We start from the raw sequence: 16854 nt of genomic DNA on the forward strand, positions 1-16854 counted from the left end.
GGGGGCTGAGCCTCTCCAGGGGGGGCGGTCTTGCTCCCCGGGCGCATCCCCTGGGAGAAATCCCTGCTGGAAGGGGGGGCGGGAGCCCGGGCAGCCCCGCTGCGGCGAGCGAGTCCCGGCTCAGCTGCGGGCCGGGGAGGCAGGAGCAGGGCTTCCTTGCGGGCTCCTCGCTCGAACCGTAAAGACGTCGTTCCGAGCTATTGGAGGGTAACTTTGGGGGATTTGCAGGTCCTTTCTAGCTCCCTTCTACCGGGATGTCCTGGTACTGCCTACAGCGACAATGCAGATACTGTCGTTAGCCTCCCCATTGCCACCTGGTCCCAGAAGGGCTGTGTACCGCTTGTGTGTGTGGTGGTGGGGTGTCTCTGCTGGGTGTTTAGGCTCATCCAAGTAGTTTTTGCCTCTGAATTGCCCGGTGTTTAATTTCGTTCTTGCATAGACTTGGATTATCCTTTTGAAACAGTGAGGCTGGTCTTGTGTTTCTGATAGAGAAGAGCTTGCTGTAATTGTAAACAAATGCAAGTAAATAGCATTATTTTGGACAGGAATTAAAATGCTGCTTTGGATCTCTTTTGTAAGTTTCTTAGTGTCACCACGTTAGTATTGTTGTTTTAAAGGAAATTTTTAAATCCTCAAACTGCTGCAGGTTGCCACAAACTATTTTGTAAATTTCTGGTTTGTACAGATCTAGTACCTCTTGGATACAAATTGCTTTGCTTTGACATAATCCAGCAGTACAGTCTACATGATGCAAACGGTAACTGTCACGTTTAAACTTGTTTCCTTCTGTGTCACTGATTTATTGGTATCTAAACAGTGTTTTACAGCATGGAAATTGCAGACGTTCGCTCCAGATCCTTTGCCCTTTAATACTTTTTGTTTCATTGTACACATTACAGAACTGGCATATAGAAAACCTAGGCACTAATCACTGAAATTCAGCCTCTTGGTTTCAGTGAGCTCATATCAAAAGTAAATTGTGTTGTGGTCTCCAGGCAGTTGTGTCACAAAACCACTTCAGGAAGAGCTATTACTGCTGAGGAGGAACAGGTACCACTTAGGTGCCTTGAGACTATTCCAGTTGGACCTGCTTTTACTGCTGGGTCCTAGAAGGTGACCAGAGAAGAGGTGTTAAGAGCTTGAGACTGAGGAGTCTGGGCTTTGCTTTTATTCCTGCTGTTGTGAACAGGGTGTGTGACCTTGGGCACACGCTCGCTTGCCTTGATTTCTATCTTGAATCAAGTCACAGAAACTAGTTGGGGATGTTTTTAAAATCTGATATTTCAAAGGACTTTGAGACATTCAGAGAAAATACACTTACTGATATTTACATTAAAATAAAGTAATTTAAGTATTTAAATTTGTATAAGAATAATGTATTCTCTGTGAAATAGAAACAGTTCAACGTTTGCTGTGCTCTAATTCCAGTGAAGAGCGGTAGGTCTGTGGAACAAAGTGTTTTGTAGCAGAGGGGAAGTACTTGTTCTTAGTTCTTTAAATCCATGCAAGTGCAGACATGTCTAGTGCTTCAGTTGAATGACAGTCTGAGATGCCCAGAAAATGGAACCAGTGCAAAAATTTAGAGTACATGAGCATTTTTGGCATCATTTTTCTGTCATTTTAACGTGAATCATGGTTTGTTTGAGAAAGCCACAACAATTGCAGCTACTTCTGGATTAGGTAAATGAATAAAATAGGAAAAATGGCCAGTTCTGCTTAGCCCCGCATTTAGAAAAGGTATAGGATTTGTGGGATTTTTTTTTTTAGTGTTTGTAGGAAAAGAATCATATTTAATCACTACTCTTTGTTTCTTAATCCCTTCATTTCCAAAAGCTACCCATCTGATAAGAAAACTAGAGTAGCTACTGCATTTAGCAGAACTGAAAATATGGCTTTTAAGCTGAGTATGTGTCAGCTTGGTGATAAATAACTTGTCCTGGGAGGCCAGTTGTGCCAGTCATTGTCGTTAAGATCCTAAACAAGGAAACTCCAAATTTGTAGCCTGTCAGTGTCACCACCAGTGAGGTTTTGCTGTCGGTGACCTTTAAAGGGGAAGTAGGAACCAGACACGGTGAGTGAAGCAGCAGCACGAGGCCTCTTAGACTGGTAAGTGCCCAAGTCTCCCTTGGAAATGCAGCGCGAGCTTCTTGGACACTTAGATGCTTCGGGGCATTTTATCCTATATGCATATAAAGCTCTAAATGGATATTTTTAATGTCAGCTTCAGGTGCATACCATAGTATACTAAACTGAATTTTCAGCACTGGCACATTGGGGGGGGGGGGTTGACTCTACTAGGAGATTGGGTTGAAGAGTTTTTAACCCACAGCTCAGTGTGTCTTTCTTAACCCTAAGCTTGGGTAGGAATGCACTTAGATTATGTAAAATGATCACTGGTTGTCTAGGAAAATGTTACCTCCAAAAAAGGTCACCTCAAACTCATTTCCCTTCTCTGATTCCTTCCTTTAGATTGTTTTATATTGCATTACAGCATGTGATTTTTATATAATTTTGTTTGAATCTAGCAATATTTAGTGCTTAATCAGGACACAAATGATTCAGATGAAGATGTTAATCCAAATGTGGTTTAGTGAAGTAAATCGATAATTATATTTTCACTTTGCCTGTGGCTTGTCTATGATAAAATGTTGTTTTTGCCATTTAGAGGAGGCTTAAGTAAGTATGTAAGTAAGTCTGTCTGGGAGATATAACATTTGATATTAGTACTGACTGTACTTGAGGGGGAGCAAAATGACTCACTGTGCTAACACCAGGGAAGCGGTCTGAAGATTGAGGCTCATAGCTAGTGCTCAGCTCATGAATCCTGAATGACTGAAAATTAACAGTTTGGTAACAGTCCCCATACTCATCTGACAAAACTATAATTGAGTTTTGGGAGAGGTTTTGTGATAAGAGGCAGAGCTCTAGCTGCCAGGAGCCAGTAGTGGGGGAGGAACAGGGATCTGAAAAAGCATTTTAGGCGTACTATGGAGCAAGAGCTGTAGCTAAGGTTAGGTAGCTCTTCCTGTTCTAGAGGCCCTGAGTCTTGGCTTGTAACTGAACTCTGCTTCAGTGTTTCTAGGTGGAATTTCTGATACTGGGTGTCTGTTTAGAAGTGACTTTTTGTTTTCTTCACTTATCTTTTAAAGAGGTTCAAGAACCAAAGCAGATGATGTTCTATTACTAGCAGAGGTGATGCGTGTTGTACTTTTAAGTATTTAAAAATCTCTTCTAAGCATTTGCAGTTCAATTTTCCATCTCAAGCTTTTACTTAAATTTGATAGGAATGCTGTTCTTGTCAAGATGCTTAAAAAAGTTACCTAAAAGTGGGCTTGATTGACAGAGTCTTAAGATACAGAAAAGCCGTAAGTAGAGTGAGTTTATACGTGTTTGTGGTTTTAGAGTGGTCTTCTCTGAGCACGTACATGCATGCAGTACAGATTTTTGGTCTGATTGTTATTGTGGAGTTGGATGTACTAAGTCGGCCAGACTGGTGAGAGAGAATGGTAACTGGGAAGTATATAATTAAGTTTGCAGAGTTGTCTCATTAACTCTTCTGTCTCAGCTCTGAAGAGCTGTTTCTTGGTGTAAATTTGCATAAAACATACTTCTTGGCTGAGAAGTCTCTGAAAAGGTGCACAGTCTAATGGTTAGGGCATTAGCCCGTGACTTGAGAGATCTCAGCTCAAGCTGCCAGTCTTCTGTAGCAGCCTCTGTTAGACATGTAGCTTTTCTGTTTCTCAGGGTTTTTTTTCTAAATGGGAGATAATACACTTGCCCTACCTCACGGGAATGTTGCATGAATTAAATACATGAGATGAGATGCTCAGATATGGTAGTGATGAGGGACGTGTAGATTCAGAAATGGTAGGTATCTGGTGAACATAGTTCCCATGGAAATAATAACAGTGGCTGTACAGAAATACAAGTTACATTACATAAGGGGTAAGAGGAGGCTTTTCTGGGATTTCTGAGGTTGTCTCCACCAGCATAGCAATACAGCATTTATGTGGCTAAAGTCTTGCTTCTCTGTCAAGGTACATCTGGAAGGTGAGCAGTGGAGTGGATTGCCACCTGGTGACGCCCACCTCCCTCCATTAGCTGTGAGCTTCTGGGTGTTGAAGGTGAAATCTGTTCCACCCTTGCTGCTCAGCTTCGCAGCCATCTGAGTTTTATGTTCTGGCTTTGAAGATGGAGTGCCTCTGATGCATTATTATTATTATTATTATGTATTATTTGCACCTAAAGCCTCAGTTGTGGTTGGCTTTCTGCTGAGCTTGGAGCTGTATTCAGCTGCAGAGTTTCTAGCCTGAATGGAAGTGGTGTGGCAAGGTTAACAAACAGGAGGAAAGAAGCCAGGAGAAGTTTGATGCAGAAAACGCAGCACTAAGTAGGTCACTTTGGTGTGCAATTCAGTGGCCTGGAATCGCATGAAAGTTGCTTATACTTTTGTAATAACCAAAATAAATATCTGTTGTTTGCAACTGCTGCTTGTCCTAGCCCCGGCTGCTTCGCCGAGTGCTTGTCGGTGCTCCAGGTGAGGTGCTTCTTTAAGAGGAAGGTGCAGGAGAGAGATGTGGCGGTGTGGCTGGTCAGGATGCAGGTCTTGCCTTTGAGAGGGAAGGCTGGAGAGAGGTGCTCCTTGAGTGTATTTGGAAGATGGAGGCTTAGTGAAGGGCATCATGGAGCATAGAAATACATTCAAAATGAAGGGAAGATACTCTAGGACTGTTTTGAGAATTATTACTGCATTGTCTATACAGTATTTGAAATGTTGGGATACTGGGAGCACACGGAGATGCCTGCTATTTCTCAAGTACTAGGAGAACTTGATTTTAATCAAGTGCTGCTTCTGAAAAAGAGGGGAAAACTGTTTTTAAAAGGTCTGCCATGGCTTGTAACTGAAGAATAACAATTTTCAGAAGATTTCTAATGGGTCAGAATTTATACAAATCTCATGACTGTGGTAACCATGCACCTTATGACAACAAGCTTATTTCTGTTCTCAGCACCCTCTGGAAGAAACATATTTACCCCCATTTTGCAGGTGGGAAACTGAGGCTCGTCTTCACAAATCCTTTGCAACGTCTCTGTCAGAACAGAGACTTGAACCCAGGCTTCTCAAGTACTAGGCTGATGCCATGATTTCAGGGGGATGCTTTCCCTCTTGAGGGAAAACAAAGCAACTTATTCAATCCTCCAAAAAAACCTGAGTCACTCTGCAGAGAGGGTTTGGTTACTTAAGTAATGTAACCTGTTATATGCAGTGTAATCATAGTAGCTTGACCTCTGCATGCTTTAAAAGAAAGGTGAAGTGTATTGATACTGATGTATTTTAGATTGTGAGGCAAAATATGTTAGCAGCGTGCTGATCTCAGGTTCTTAAATCTTGTTTTTTTTTCTTCCTGTAACTGTTCTGGGAAAAGGAAAGACTGAAACATAGTTGTTCAAGAATTAAACTTCAAGGTATTTCTCTTGGAGTGCTTGAGTTGGCATACAACTGCAGACATCTGCTAAGTTAAATGATGCATATAGACTTTTTTTTCCTTGCTGTCATTTGGATGCAAGATGTTTCTCTGATTTGCTAGTGTAGTTGTAGCCGAGATAAGAAGCTGTGCTAGAGCTTTGAGGAGAGAGGGTATTTTTAAGCTATAAATTCCATCCTACAAGTGGCATTGCTAGAGACTTAGCTGACAGGCAAAATTTGTTTGTGAATGTTGGGACCCTCAGCAGGGAAAAGCTACATTGCAAACTTTACTGTCCCAGGGAAAATGTGAAAAGTCTAGTAGTAAGAGCTGCCCTTCGATCTTACTTTATTCAAGTAAGACTTGAGAAACGAAGGCATCTGACTTAGGATTTAAGGAGACTGTCAGAGTCTCCTGTCTGTCAGATGGGCTTTGGTAGTTCTGACTTAGTCCTGCGCTGATTCTTTCCGGCTCTCTGAAGCTGGTTTTTAATCTTAGGGGAAAGTTCAGGGAACAGTAACTGATTAATAAAATTGCTTCTCGTACAATGAACTCTAGCAAATAGAAACCTCAGCTAAAGACAGAAGAAGTGCAATAGTGAGTGCAACCAGTACTGCTTGTTTATAACAGCCTTTATCTATGTGAGGAAAATGTAGCAAAGTTAAAAACTGCATTTGGCAGGCAGCTTTTAGGGGCTTCATTTGCCGTTGAGGCCTAAAACAGCTGAAGGTGCCCCTCTGCTCTGTGTGGCCTGAACTGGCTCAATACATGGTATTTATTCATCTAAACCCAGTTGAGAACCTGGATGGGGTTGGTATCATCAGAAAATGAGTGGTTAGGGCTATGGAACGGAGGCAATGGATGTGTGTTAAAAGATGACCGGAGAGAGGGAACAGATAAGGAGCCCAAACCATTAGTTTATATATAGCCTAGTGTTTAGCACTCATCTCCAGCTTTAATCCCGGGTCTCCCTCCATCTGTAGGAGCACCGTGCCATCAGCTGCCTCGTTGAGAGCTGCTTCGGGTGGCAGGGCTCCCATCTTTCCTGGGGAAGCCATGCCGCTGGCTGGGGAGTAATCCCCTCAGGAGAGCTGGTTTGCAGCGAGTGCTGCGCACATGAAGGAGTGAGCCTCTGTAGCGATGGGGAGGTGGGCACATGCGAATGTGCGAGGTGAGGCCGTGTCCTGCTTTGGTACGTGCCCCGTGGACCCTGCTGTGCCTTCCCTGAGGGCTGCTCCGTGCCAAACACAGAAGCTGCCCTTGAACCCATGGCTCCCACCCTTCCAAAGGGAACGGTTTAACAGACAGGACACACATGCACCCATAAAAGTCTTTTATGCAATTTGCTCTTTGGCTGCACGAAGGGCCCAGGGTGCTGTAGGCCTGGCAGAAAGCTTCATCTAGCTGAGGGAGAGGGCAAGTAGTGAACTGCTGGAGTGGTATCCAGCCTCCCTCTCACCTGCAAGGCAACATGTCCACAGAAGTGAATGCAAGGATGTGGCTGCTGCTGTTCTGATTGAGCAAAATCCCCTCTCTCCCTCCCAACGTGAATAGCTTTTTGTCCTATCTTGAAAAGAAAGCAGATGCAAATGTAGATCAGGTACTTTCAGCAATTTAAGAGCTCTTTGATGTTGGGAAAAAGAAATCTGATTAGGGTTACAGCTGTTTCATTTCCTGACAGATGCACAGAGTGTTATGTGCTGGCGTACTGCGGATGTACACACACACAAACACACACACATCAGTCTCGTTTTGTGTCAGTGGCATAACCACACAGCAGCCGGCTATGTACTGAACTTCTTGTCCTGGACACCCTGCCAAAATTATGCTTTATGCAGAATTTTCTGTGAACCAGGTTGTAGTGTGTGTGTGCACATAAATTTGTGTGTGTTTTTTCTTCGGTTGGCAGGGCTTTTGTTGTTGAATTTTTTTTGTTGCTGGAGTGGGGCAGTACACTGTAAACAAGTGTGGCTAATTATAAAGCATTTGTATAAAAAATTATTTGCATTTGTACAAATGGTACTAGTAAAGGTACCTGTGTAAGTGTACCACAAGTACCCGAATAAGCCCAGCTCTGAATGGAGAACCCTTTTCTTTCTTGCAACCACAGCTATAAAGCTGTTTATCACTAAATGCTGAGATGGTGTAACTTTCTTTTCTAGGAACTCGGAATAAGAATTCCTAGACCACTGGGACACGGACCAAGCAGATTCATCCCCGAGAAGGAGGTGTGGTAGTGTTTTCAAGTACACAGTGAACTTTATGCTTTTAAGGAACACCCTTTTAGTAGTAACCCACATTTAGTTTCAGGACAGCTGCTGAGCTGCAAAACGTTTTCAGTCGTGATCACATTCAGTCCTGGTGAGACTTTGGCCACAGTTCTAGTGTACAGAAGCAGTGAGAGCCCTGGGGAGCTTTGGAATAGTTATGACCCCTCCTGTACTGCTATCTAGCATAAGAGAAACCTAATATTGTTTTCTCTAAGAGCGTCTGTTGCCTTGTGAACATCCGGATGTAATTTCTTACTGGTCCACAAGGCACCTGCCCCCTGCTCTGGGGTTGCTTTTTCTTGAGCTGCCTCTACCATTCTGAATAATCTGAGAAGCTTCAGAGTGCTGTGGCTGAGCATTTCTGGTGCTTCTCTCCTGATCGTCTGGTAAGAGAATTTGGAGCAGAGGAAAAGTTAGTAATGTACCTGTGGCTTTCTAGGAATTTTAGAGCCTTAAGTTTCAATTTCCGTTTATTTCTCTCTCTTGTCATCTAGCTAGCTTTTTACTTCTTTCCCTCCTTGTCCCTTAGTAAAAATGATTAATCAATTAGCTTTTTGTTGTTATTATAAAGTAAGTCAGATCAATTTGGGGCATTGAAGAAAGTGAAGGCGAGATAGTTAAAAATGAGAAGTCAGTGTTGTACAAGAGAAAGTGTAAAGCCAAAAATCTCCTTTCGCTGCTGTAACCACTTGTGATCTCCTAAATGGGAAGTATTAAAGGGATTTTATGTACCTTGCCTTATGTGCACTGATTTAATGCCATTAATAGATTTATAATATAACTCCTTTCACTGGGGCCATGGGGTGCTGTGGTAATATATTTATTTACTATTTTATTGGTGGTACATAGGCAATATTGCTAATTGCTCTTTCTGTTCAATCAGACGATTCAAGTGGGAAACGAAGACGCCATGATGCACGCGCTGTTTGCAGATTCTTTTGCTACGCTGGGCCGATTGGACAATGTTACCTTGGTGATGGTTTTCCACCCACAGTATCTTGAAAGCTTTCTGAAAACTCAGCACTATCTACTGCAAATGGATGGTCCACTCCCACTTCATTACCGACACTACATCGGGATAATGGTATGCTGGAACATAAAGCAGCAAGCAGAAACAGCCACTTTGGCAACAATCTCTGGTCTTGTTGAATAGCAGTTATTACAGTGTTTTGCAGTTTCTAGTTGGAAAGGCATTTCATCAGGAGCTAAGGGGAAAAGCAGAGTAGGTTTGTGTCTGGTTTACAAATTGTTTCATAAGACCAGTACTTTATGTTCATAGTTTCGGTAGGACTGTGAGAAAGAGGGGAAAAAAATCTGTTACAAAAATAGGACAATTGTTTAGTTTTGGTTTCCGTAGTATTTCAGAAACTGTTTTTCAGGAAAGATTGTTTGTGTGTGTGTCCTGTCGAATACACCTCCCTCTAACTCAATAGTCTGTCCCATCGTCCATTTCTGAACCTGTAAATTCTAAGCAAGTTTTCTGCCAGAAGTGGTTGATTTTGTAATTTCCAATCTGCCAGTGCAGTGATCTTTGCTTGCTGAAGTTGAATTCAAGTTTTGGGCTGTGTCTTAATTTGATGGGGAAAGTATGACTGTTTGAATAAATGATACTGGGTCTGTTCTTTGCTGAAAAGCTGCCCTTAGTCTCTCTTGCTATATGTGTTCTAAAACCTGCTTTTGGTTTAGCTGGTAAAGATTCCCCTAGAGGCAGCCTTGCTTCTTCCCTGCTGGAGAGTACTATGCAGTATGGCATACTTGCTTCAGGATGTACAATAAATCTACGCCTGTACTTCTCCCTGAATATAGGCATGTTGCACCTGTAGCCAGCATAGTTATAATGTATATGAATAAGGAATATTTACGTTGTGAGAACAATAACCAAAAAAGGCTGATGTGTTAATCCTAATTTTTTTTACTTCAGCCTTTGATCACTGCAAGTCTTATTCAAGAATATTTTGAGGAAATGATGACTTACGGTATTTGTCATAAAGCCCTAACTTACTCTAATTGCTTTCTGTATCACAATTGCGTTTTCTTTTCTAGGCTGCAGCACGACATCAGTGCTCCTACCTTGTTAACCTCCATGTGAATGACTTCCTTCATGTCGGTGGAGACCCTAAATGGTTGAATGGTCTGGAAAATGCACCTCAAAAACTGCAAAATTTAGGAGAACTGAACAAAATGTTGGCTCACCGACCCTGGCTTATCACCAAAGAACATATCGAGGTAAATCTTTCATGGATTAATGTGAATGTACCCTTATTTTTCAGTAAATGCAATCACAGATTCTTAGGCTTAAGAGTCAGACGGGGTGAGAGATGTTCTGTGTTACTGACTTTCATTTCAGCGTTATATCACTGTGATACTGCACGATACAATATCACTTGTGCCCTTGTAAAACTAACATGATCGTAACTGGTCTTAAATGACTAACAAATTTAATTTACAACACACTGACATTTCAGAGTTGTGTCAGAATTCTGTTGGTGCGATGACGATGTGCTCAGATGTGCACTTCCTTAAGTCGTGTGCTTTCAGTAGCCAGAACCTCCTGGGCATTTCTGAGATGCTGCCAGAGGTTAGGCAGAACACCGATCACCACATTTTTGTCTCAATTGCTGCTGGTTCAAATGCTTAGTTTTCAGGCTGGGTTGGAGGGAGGAGGCTGGCAGAACAGCCCAGGAGAGCGGTGGGGGTACAAGCCAGCCTGGACTGCAGCACCAACAAGCCACCAAGCGGCTGCTTCTGCTGCCCCCTTCTCTGAGGGCTACCCGGATCAGCCAGCTTTGAGGGTGTGTGCAGCGAAGGCAGCTCTCACGGCAGGGGCATGCCTGCCCCGGGCCTGGCTGTGGTTACTGGAGCAACTCCTCCTCCTCTGCTTTTCTCTTTACCCTTAGCAAGGAGGAAGTGGGTGCTGGGACTTTCTCAGCGCTGTCTGCCAGGTGGAGAGGCGGTGGCAGGTCCTGCTGGGAGGCAGGACGCTGGGCTGTGGGGGAGAGCGTGCGATCTGCCAGAAGGCCCCAAACGTCCCACGCTTTCCTGCCTGAAGGGGAAGTTGGGGTTTAAAGCTTCTTGTCAAATGTAGAGCATTCCACCCACAGGGACAAGATGGAGGGATCCTGGCCCCGATGCCAGTTTTTTTCACAGCTGATCTGCAAGGAGTTGCCAGGGTTTTCTGAGACTGTAAAGACCAGTTGAAGAAACGTGCGACTGTTATGGTTGCATCTTCATCAGAGGTGTGAAATTTCAACGCAACTTGGTCTGGCCTCAATACAAACCATATGGTGCAAAACAGAAACCCCGACTGATTCAATAGTTGAGGGCCAGAGAGGGGAGAGAACTCGTCTCCTGTGTGGCTTAACCACAAGTCTGTGGCTGGCAGGTAACCTGGTAACAGGACGCTGAGCACACTAATGGTGGCAGAGTTAGGAAGCGATTACGGACTTACACAATTATTTTTCCACTGGTAAAGAAATGTGCTGATAAACTGCATTAAGGTGGGATCATTTGAATGACTTCAAAATTAATACTTTTGTCTTGCATTATTTTTAAAGCAACTTTTGAAGACTGAAGAGAACAGCTGGTCCCTGGCAGAACTGATCCACGCGGTCGTTCTCCTTACACAGTACCACTCCCTTGCTTCCTTCACGTTTGGTTGTGGAATCAGCCCGGAGATCGACTGTGAAGGTGGTCACACCTTCAGGCCCCCTTCCGTCAGTAACTATTGCATATGCGATATTACAAACGGTTACCACGGGGCGGATGAAATTCATGCCAGCCCAACTGGAAGTATTCCAGTAAGTATCTGTCTGAACAAACAAGCTCTTTCAATAGTAGTAGCTTCTTTGTAAACTTAATACACGGAGGATGCCCGTCTCTTCGTTCAGTGAGAGTGGGATTGATTAGCCTAATCCCGACGAGGGCTAACCAGTTGAAAAGATCCATTTAGGAGAAGCTGAAATGACACTGGTAAGCTGGGGGAGGTTCCTGCAGGGAGAGACAAAGATACAATCTCTCAGTTGTCTATTTTTTTGGTCTCTTGTCATTCATATAGGCAAACCGAGACGAGTCCTGGCCTCAGCTAGTTCATGATACGTGTCCTGAGCAGCAGTGGCCAGGAACGCTTTTTTTCATGGGTGCAGTGGAAAGCTGGCTCTTCCTTTGATTCCAGTCTTTGACTTTGTTGCCTTGAGGTGTTTGCAATACATCACACGACAGATCATTCACAATTTTCTGACTCTCTCTCCAGAACAGTATTTCCTGCCTGCGGCAGTTGGGCTCACTGATCTGTGCTTGCTTCCCCTTAGTGAAAAGCATGATGTGAACTAGGCGTTGGTTTAAGAACAGTGATAACGGGGTATTCTCAATGCGGGTTCCCTGCCTGTGAGACTTTACTGCAATGGTGCGGGTGGCATTTAAATTTTGTTTGATGGAGCTTGCTGGTTCTCTGAAGGAGCAAGCTGCAAAAGGCAGAGAGGAAAGGGGCAGAACTGTATAAATTGAAGATAACTTTATTTTGCTTTGCGCTGATGGATTTTTACAAGACCAGACATTGAATTCATAGTGTGTTGTGGTGTTAAAACAGCTCTTGTTAAAGAAGATTATCTTGCACTAGCTTTCTTTTGAGGCTTCATTAAATCTGCATTTACACTCACTCTTCCTTTTTCCTTCAATATGTTTCTTCTCTGTGCGCAGAGAAGGGGAAAAATACAGTTGGGTAGTAAATTGTGGTTACTTCCTCTATCAGAATTTCTGTTACAGCTCCTTGTTTTTCAGTTGTTAAACATTTAGATTAAGTAAGAGAAATTAATTTTAGTGTGAGAACCACTTGTTCCGAAAAGCTGTGATTCTTAAAATATGCTAAAAATACCAGGGATCTAACTGAGAAAAGATGATGACTAAAAGCAAACTGTTGGGTCAGTACAGATTTCTTTCAAGAACTGTTTTCCTCAAAAAATCAGTACTTAGAGATGTAAATGAAGGACATAGCTTGCGTTTAAATTTTCTGGCTTGACGATTTCTGCCATCGTTGTCAGTTCTTGTTACATGGAAATTAAATGTTTTTTTTCTCCTTTTCAAGTCTACAGAGTCTGTCTGTGAAGTTGAAGCTCTTATGGAGAAAATGAAGCAGCTACAGGAGTGCAGAGATGAAGAGGAAGCCAGCCAAGAAGAGATGGCTACACGTTTTGAAAGAGAGAAGAGAGAAAGCATGTTCGTGTGTTCTTCAGGTAGAACAGATGTAGTCTATATATATATATATTTATTTACACTTTTCCAAATCACTTGAAGAAATACTTAGTACCGCAAAAGGAAAAAAAAAAACCTGTTATTATATGCCTCAGAAACGTTACCATTTCTTTGAAGGGATCAAGATCAGGGGTGCCTTGTTTTCTTCCAGGAACACTTAAAAGCAAAGTAGTGCCAAGATTTGTGGCTTCTCTCAAATACACCATAACACTCACCAATATTATGGTTAATAGAAATTTCCAACAGAAATGGAATCTCTCTCTCGAGATTTAAAAGTTTCACAAGAGATTTAAGCACCTCACAAGACATTGTAAAAAGAAGTCCTTAACACACTTAGCTATTTAAGTGTATGAAACACTACTTTTCAGATGACTCTGAGATAACAGCTAATCTGTTACAAGCTTAGGGTTGTTGTGGGCTCTTCAACAGAGTTTCCTCTAAAATAAACTTGGCGTGGAAGTTTTAGAGGTCTCCTTTAATAAGCTCTCTGTTCCGAAGCAGATTTTCCCTTGACATTTTACAGACCCTTGAAGTTAGGAGCACAGTGTCCTCTAGACTTAGGAGATAGAGTGAAGACTGGTACATAAAAGAAGGGAGAAAAGATGTTTGTCTGTAAGAAAGAATCTGAGTGTTTTTCATGGAGTTGCCTCTAAAAAGCATAGTTGCAGTCACACTGTGCTGTACCAAAGAATTTTAATACGGGTAGTCCAGTGAAACTGTGTTTATTTAAAAAGCACAAAGACTCCCATTCTTCTGTAAGAGTTCCTCTAGCAGACTTCCAGTTTGTTCTTACTGAAGTTGTGTGAAATTTTGTTTGAAATTAACAGAAGATGAAGAATCGGCACCGACAAGAGATGTGTCTCGTCACTTTGAGGATACCAGCTATGGTTACAAAGACTTCTCCAGACATGGAATGCATGTGCCCACCTTTCGCGTTCAGGTAACAAGGATGGGGGCTGCTATCAGGAGCCTTAGTGCGTGATCTGTTTGTTGTGCCAAATACCAAACCTGGAAATTGCTGTGCTGTAACTTACTGCCCCGTGGACGAGAAGGCTTAAAGCAAGCAAATGAACAACCCCCCAACACTGTCTGTCGTCCCCCCCGCCGCCCCCCGGATTGTTTGCCCTGACACAAATTACATTAAATCACTAGGTTTTCACAAGTTCATTTCTGAAATGCTCCATTCTGCATTTTTACTTACTCTAAGGATTATTCCTGGGAAGACCATGGCTATTCCTTGGTTAATCGTCTTTACCCAGATGTGGGACAACTACTTGATGAGAAGTTTCATATTGCTTATAATCTGACTTACAACACAATGGCCATGCACAAAGATGTGGATACCTCAATGCTAAGACGAGCTATTTGGAACTATATTCATTGTATGTTTGGAATAAGGTCAGTTTTATTACTTTCGCTCGATACACATCAGACTTGTTAGCATTGGCTTTTTTTTTCTTTCTCAGATTGAAGCAAAGCTATTTATTAAGCAAACGTATGCATTTTTAAACGTATTTTTATTTACGGGGGAGGGTCAGTAGTGCTGCGAATTACACAGTAATTTATTTTGCCATAGGAACTTACAAACAATGCAAGCGAAATAACTGGTTGTTTGCCCTGTTACATTAAATCACTAGGTTTTCACAAGTTCATTTCTGAAATGCTCCATTCTGCATTTTTACTTACTCTAAGGATTATTCCTGGGAAGACCATGGCTATTCCTTGGTTAATCGTCTTTACCCAGATGTGGGACAACTACTTGATGAGAAGTTTCATATTGCTTATAATCTGACTTACAACACAATGGCCATGCACAAAGATGTGGATACCTCAATGCTAAGACGAGCTATTTGGAACTATATTCATTGTATGTTTGGAATAAGGTCAGTTTTATTACTTTCGCTCGATACACATCAGACTTGTTAGCATTGGCTTTTTTTTTCTTTCTCAGATTGAAGCAAAGCTATTTATTAAGCAAACGTATGCATTTTTAAACGTATTTTTATTTACGGGGGAGGGTCAGTAGTGCTGCGAATTACACAGTAATTTATTTTGCCATAGGAACTTACAAACAATGCAAGCGAAATAACTGGTTCTTGAGAATGAAGTTTTTCTTTCAATTCCGAACAGATACGATGATTATGACTATGGTGAAATTAATCAGTTGTTGGACCGCAGCTTTAAAGTTTATATCAAGACTGTGGTTTGCACTCCTGAAAAGACCACAAAAAGAATGTATGATAGCTTCTGGAGGCAGTTTGAACACTCTGAGAAGGTACAGTTTGCATGCGTGCTGAGGGACGCGGGCGGTAGATCCGTTTGCCACGCTAACGGCCACAGCTACCCAGCTAGCATTTAAGCTTTAGCTGATGTTACCGGGATTCTGCTCGCATTCAGTAATTTCCTTAGGAGGTGTAGTACTTCCCAGGCTGAAATAATTTTTCTTTTCCTACTGCATGTTTGCTAGCTAACAGCTGACATGGACTGTGCAAGCTCTGAACCGTATGGGGAGGTTAGACGTGCGAACAGTACAGCTTCACCCCGACTACAGCTTTCTCCTCCGCTGTCAGTTGGTACTGCCGGTGTCCCAGAGAGGCAGGGAAGAGATGCGGGGTCCATCCCTTGGCCTTGGGCCCAGAGCAGCTTGCTTGCTGGCCCGAGGTCTTTGCAGTCCTACGGTCATTTTTAGTGTGAATGGTCCCAAAGCAGTTACTTTGTGTTAAAGCCTGAAGTCCTGCTGCTGGGTTACAGTCTGAATTGCACCTCCCAGTAATATTTCTTGCTGTTAACTCTCGGCTGGCTGCTCCATCCAGTTCACGTCCTCCAGTTTTTCTTTGGAAAAATATTTCTAGGCCCCACTTAAAACGAATGCTGATACAGTGCTGAAACGTAAATGTGCCTTAATCGGTGTTTGTATCATCAGAGGCTCTGTTTCTTGCTAAACTCCTTGTGAAAATAGTTTAGATACCCCCAGTTATAATAGGGGTACTGTAACTACAATGATGTAAGGTTGTTCAAGTCAAATACTACATATGTTTGTTTTGGTTAGACTAACTGATAGAGACGAGCTTTTCAAACACACAAATCCTTTAAAGCCCAAAACTTTGCATCTCCATAGCCATCAAAATCCAGGGATCGTACACGTACGTGCCACTGAATGCAATCACCATCCCTCCCCATGGAAATCATGTGAATGAAACCACACACAGCCATTACGTGCCAGAACAACCTCACAGCCAACCTGCTGTCAGTGAGAGAATACTTTCACCCCCTCCCCCCCACAGTTTCTGATCTCATCCTCAAAGAAATACGGTAAAGACATGGAGGAGATGAGCTGGGGAATGAAAGTTCTTACCTCCGATAGCTACTGAACACCTCTGTCTCAATAAAGATAATGGTTTTATGGCATGTTACAATTTTTCTTGTGCTTCACCTCGGCTAACCGCTCCATGTTGTTCAGGTGATAGTGACCTGTGTGTTTCTCTCTCTGTCCCACAGGGGCAAACGACCTTATCACCTCTTCCTTTGCTAACAACCCCCTCTGCTCCGCAGGTACCAACCACCCTTTTGCCTTTAATTGATTAACTTAAGCTAAATTTGAACAATTATTTTCAAGCTGCGCCTAGTCTGCTGCTGAAGAAGGGCTCGTGTGCTTGAAAGCTTGTCTGTTTTTTCCAGCTAAACCAGTTGGTCTACTAAAGGATGACTACCTCCTCCTATGAACCTGGCCCTGCTTAAGCGTACCTGTGACCCGTTGCGGCACTGTGCTGCAGTGCTGCGTACGGCGCTCGTTCGGTCTTTCCTCCCTCAGCAAGCTTTACGGATAGAACTAATTATCTGGGTAGCTGAAACGCAAAGCGCTCCCCCGCTGC

At 42.8% G+C, this 16854-nt stretch overlaps 1 protein-coding gene across 3 annotated transcripts in view; it reads left to right on the plus strand.

The window, feature by feature from the left end:
* Positions 1-16854, plus strand: part of SESN1 (sestrin 1) — an 88697-nt gene that overhangs the window by 70604 nt on the left and 1239 nt on the right. For all 3 annotated transcript variants that reach the window (XM_009289167.2, XM_009289168.2, XM_009289171.2), the window contains exons 2-9: positions 7628-7693; positions 8619-8819; positions 9779-9961; positions 11290-11532; positions 12816-12963; positions 13810-13922; positions 14190-14380; positions 15113-15257. In XM_009289167.2, the coding sequence (XP_009287442.1) occupies positions 7628-7693; positions 8619-8819; positions 9779-9961; positions 11290-11532; positions 12816-12963; positions 13810-13922; positions 14190-14380; positions 15113-15257 (1290 nt within the window). The remainder of the gene's footprint in view (positions 1-7627; positions 7694-8618; positions 8820-9778; positions 9962-11289; positions 11533-12815; positions 12964-13809; positions 13923-14189; positions 14381-15112; positions 15258-16854) is intronic.

The sequence above is a fragment of the Aptenodytes forsteri genome, unplaced genomic scaffold (assembly GCF_000699145.1).
Source record: "Aptenodytes forsteri isolate BGI_AS27 unplaced genomic scaffold, ASM69914v1 Scaffold217, whole genome shotgun sequence".
Taxonomy (NCBI): Eukaryota; Metazoa; Chordata; class Aves; order Sphenisciformes; family Spheniscidae; genus Aptenodytes; species Aptenodytes forsteri.